General features: G+C 36.8%; 1 protein-coding gene across 1 annotated transcript; it reads right to left on the bottom strand.

Moving 5' to 3' along the window:
* Positions 1-22: 22 nt before the first annotated feature.
* LOC106753931 (probable O-methyltransferase 3) lies at positions 23-1,313 on the bottom strand. Its single transcript, XM_014635822.2, has 2 exons — positions 423-1,313; positions 23-340 (listed from the first exon to the last, which is right to left on the bottom strand). The coding sequence occupies exons 1-2, from the start codon at positions 1,191-1,193 to the stop codon at positions 53-55; spliced, it is 1,059 nt and encodes a 352-aa protein (XP_014491308.1). The 5' UTR covers positions 1,194-1,313; the 3' UTR covers positions 23-52.
* Between the last annotated feature and the right edge of the window lie 3,628 nt (positions 1,314-4,941).

The following is a 4,941-nucleotide window of genomic DNA, read 5'->3' as shown; positions in this document are numbered from 1 at the left end:
GNNGNNNTATANNANNATATGCCACACAGTACAGTCCATAAGAAGTTAAGTGTTANGGANAAATCTCGATGAGAGANCTCAAACCCACNANTGGAGTTATCTTGTAGTCANTGAAACCAGCAGANAAAATNATCTTAGCCCATTCTTNCTCGGTNCTCTCTTTTCCAGGATACAACACCATNACAACCATATCANNCATGAGCTGTGTTTCANTTGATTCATAATCAAGCTTTTCACTCTCCAACACCATGTCTATCGCAATCACCTTCCTCTTTACTCCCTCCTTGCATTTCTTCAGTATTCTCACACACTGCTCGTCATTCCAGTCATGCAATATCCACTGCATCATCAATATCAACTCAATCAGTGGCCAATTTCCAAAACAAAAACAATTTAATAATTAACTTTGAAGAAAATTTTACCTTCAATAGAACGGCATCTGCAGGAGGAACTGACTCAAACATGTCACCTCCAACAAATTTTAAGTTGTCAGCTCCTTGTAAGTCGGCAACAACATGTGGGAGATCAAAGACGGTGCAGTNTATGTGAGGGAATGATTTGGCAATTGCCTTTGCCATGGTACCTGTGCCACCCCCAACATCAACAACTGACTCCAACCCCTTGAACACTCCTCCACACCTCTCAATCACCACATTGCCAACCAATTCAGCGTCACTTGCCATCGCATCATTGAAAAGATTATTCAGTTTTGGATCACGCCCAGCGTAGTCCCAGATTTTCATCCCATGTGCTGTTTGGAATGGCGAGGGATCATCATTCCTGAACCATGTAGCCAATTCATGCCAGGGCTTTGTCAAAATTGGATCAAGCATGGCATGCAAGAAAGGTGTCATGCTCAAGGGGTTGTCCTTAAGTAGCAGAGTGCATGCATCAGTCAACACATAACCCACTTCAAGCTCATTCTCATTCACTTTGACTTCAGAGAAGAAGCCAGAATGGGTCAAGATTCGCATCAACCGGTAGATGCAGTTGGCTTTGGAAGGATGGAGTGATACTGAAGCAATGAGTTGTGAGAGTGGCATGGGTTCACCGTGCTTGTGTATGATGTCAGGTATGTCCAAATCAATTGCACATTTGAGAGACATGGAATTTATGAAGCTGAAAATGTGATTCCAAACATGGGTTTGAGCTCCAAGTAGTTTTGAGATACGCTCTTCACTCTTGCACTCCATAGTTTTTCTTCCTTAACTACTCAATCTATATGAATATGTTATGAAACCTCATTAGTTTTGCTCTATATTTATAATGCAAACTCTGTTCTATCTACCAACATCCTAAAGCCAATACAACAACACTAGTTTAGCACGCGTTCTTATCAACTGTAAATAAAATTATATTATATACATTTCAACTTTTAACCCACGCTACACACATTTTCAGCGTTGCAAAGTCTTGCTACAAGAGAAGGCGTATTCTTTTATCTTACCTAAAGTGTCTTTATAATTTTTTTATCGATGAATTATTACCTAAAGTGTCTCTGTAATTTTTTTATCGATGAATTAATAAAGATTGGTTTATCTACTATGCAATCCTGTATCACCTACTCTTGTCAATAACAAATAGTATCTTCTGAATTAAAAACTTCAAAGGAATTCGGATTTAAATTTTCATTTTCGTTGTGAAGATTATTTTCTAAAAGTCTTATTAACTATTTCAAATAGAGTATGTTTTTGTAGATTTGTGATTAATATTTTAATGACTGGTGATACTTTGAAATGCTAAAATTATATTCATTTAACACAAACGAATAATATTTTCATTATATTTATATTTTTTTATTTTAAAAGTGAAATATACATTATTATATTATTAAAAAAGGTGTCAAATGTATTTGTATGGAAGTGTCAAATAAACTTTTTTCTATTTTAATATGATCTCAGCGTATCTATGCCATATTTATCCGTCTTACAATAATATATTTGTTCAATATATCACGTGTTCAATTTTTTCATTAATTTTATAATGTTATTTTAAATTTTATTAAGAAATATACCACTTGTTTTGTGATTGCAGCATTTTAACCCACTTATTAAGAAATACATACTGTCAGTGCTAAAAATAACTTTTTCATCTGACTACATTAAATTTTGTGATGATTACGTGACATTAATTATTGTTAAAAATAACTATTGATCCAGCTGCATTCCAATATCATGTGTTGTTGTTATGCATACTTTTGACCCTTATCGTTCCTTTATTTGAGTGTGGGATCATGGGAAATATTTGTGTGTATGGTGTGGGATAGATTTAGGTTAGATTGCGTTCTAAATCAATTTCAATAATGCTTTTGTGATGCATGTAATATTTGTTGGAATTTAAGACTGTTGGGGATAATTTTCATAAGTTACAATTATTTATGAAAAGTTACAATTAATTAGAATCTGTTATCTTTTGAATTTGGAAGATTTCTGATCAACATTTATATAAAGGATTCGTGTGCTCCATTGAAATGTAAGACTTTTTCTATATTATTCTATCATTCACTTAACACACAAATCAGTTCTTTAGAGAATTTTATTCTTGTTTGACGTTAATACTAAGAATAAGTATCATAGTCATATTTCTTCTTCGTATCTCAAAAGCGGATTTCCTGATCTCTTTAACTCTTATAAGGGACGAAATATTGCTTTTAGGAAAATGTGTATTCATTTCCTAAAAGATTATATCAAGTCTATATTGTTATTCATCTCGTTTCCCTAAGTTCTTGGAAAATTGTTCTAATAGTCTAAAAACAATATCTTCACTAAGATGACAACAATTTATGATGTCTGCGAACTTTCACAAATTAAACAAGTTTGAATGCGTTGGTTTTCGACGATGGCAAAAGAACATGCATTTCCTTCTCTCGACTCTAAACGTGACATATGTTCTAAGTTCTCCCCAACCTAAAGAAAGCGAAACCGAAAAAATAGAGGAACAACGGAAAAGGAACAAATGAGAGAATGATGATTATGTGTGTCGTGGTCACATTTTGAACGGTATGTTTGATCCTTTATTTTGACATATATCAATATGTGGATTCTACAAAAGAACTTTGGGATCAAATTGAAAACAAATACATTTTTGAAGATGCATCAAGCAAGAAATTCATGGTTAGTAATTTTAATAATTACAAAATGATTGATGTTTGACCACTAATGGAACAATTTCATGAAATCCAAAGAATCCTAGGAAATTTCAAGCAACATAATATTGCAATGGATGAGACATTCATTATTTCTTCGATAATTGACAAACTACCACCAAATTAGAAAGATGTTATAAATTCTCTAAAACATAATAAAGATGATATAAATGTTGAACAATTGGTTGCTTATCTTCGGATAGAAGAAGGATCTGTTTACAAGATGGTCAAAAGGATTTCAATCATCCTAATTCTTCTAATGTTAATATGGTGAAAGATGAGAAAACAAAAACAATAACAAATAACAAGAAAATGCCTCATAATTTCTATAAAGGAAAGATTAACAAAAGGCCAAAATTTGGTAAAGAAAATCAACAAGCCAATTGTTGGGAATGTGGCAAGCCTAGTCATTTAAAGAGGGATTCCACAATCTGGAAAAGGAAGATGGCCAAGAATGGTAGTAAACAAGATCAATGCAAGTGTAGCCAAGGCCAACCGAAAAAAGGTAATTGTACACAAATAACACATAATTCTGATTTGAATTTTATGGAGATGGTTGTTAGATAATAGTTGTGTGTTTATGTTAATTAGGGAAACATAGTCCCTATGCTTATTATGTTATTTTTACATATTCATTTGTATTTGGGCTTATCCCACATTCTTATTATTATAAATACATTACCCTATGTGTATGCAAAGACACATAAGGGAGATTTCTCCTAATCTTCTTCCTATTTCATATGGTATCAAAGCCATGATTGGAGCCTATCCTAGCGATTTCTGTTGTCGTTATCGGACCGCTATCGGACCACCCATTAAAAAGTTTAATCCTACGCTCGAGATGTATATACCTCGGCGTGAGGGGGGTGTGTTGGAAGTCCCACATCGACTAGAGATAAGGCCATTTAAGTGTATATAAGTGGGTGCAAATCTCACCCTACAAGCCGGTTTTATAGGGTTGAGTTAGGCTTAAACTCACTTCTAACATGGTATCAGAGCTTAGGTTTTGTTCCAGCCAATTCCATAGTCTCCGGTACCTACCGTCGCTGTCCGACCACCGCTGTTGCCCCCGTCGCCAGTTAGGGTCGTTCATAGGGTAGAAAGGTGCGTCCAACTCCGACAACCTCCACCGTCACCGGCGCGTGTAGCTCACACGCCCACCTCCGGCGAGACCCACTCCCCGACGCCACCACAGAAAGGGTTGTCGGAGACTCCTGAGTCCGTTCCTAGGGTCGGTGACGACCCGTTTGGCCTATATTCGAGTAGATATGAGTTTTAAGTTCTACTCTCCACTCGCCGCCGCTGCCACAAGCTCGTCGCCGGAGCTTTCCGCCGCCGACCAATACTGCCATGATCGCCTCCTGGCCCACTTTTTGGATCTGTGGTTGTTGCGTCAATCGGAGCACATTGAATTTTTAGGGTTTCTCCCTCTCCATGGCTGCCCAACGTGATGATCGAAGTCTGTCTCGCCAGCCAGGTAAAGGACGTCCAAAATGTGACCATTGTGGCAAACTAGGCCACGAAATTGATAGATGTTATGCGCTTCATGGACCTCCTCCTGGACCTATAGCAATGGTTAATTCTGATCCACCTCCCCGATCATCGTCTACAGGCCATCCTACTTCATCAAATAGCATAGACAACCCTGCACTCTTTCAAGAATTTCTCAGATGGTATGAGGACCGTCAAAACTCTAGTTCCATTACATCTTCTTCTGTTACACTCACAGGTAGTCCTTTTGTTGGTCTGACTCACACTATCGGATCTTGGGTCCTTGACTTCGGCGCCACCGATCA

The sequence above is a fragment of the Vigna radiata genome, chromosome 2, assembly GCF_000741045.1.
Source record: "Vigna radiata var. radiata cultivar VC1973A chromosome 2, Vradiata_ver6, whole genome shotgun sequence".
Taxonomy (NCBI): Eukaryota; Viridiplantae; Streptophyta; class Magnoliopsida; order Fabales; family Fabaceae; genus Vigna; species Vigna radiata.
The sequence above is the reverse complement of the archived record's forward strand: the minus strand, read 5'-3'. Positions and strand labels throughout refer to the sequence as shown.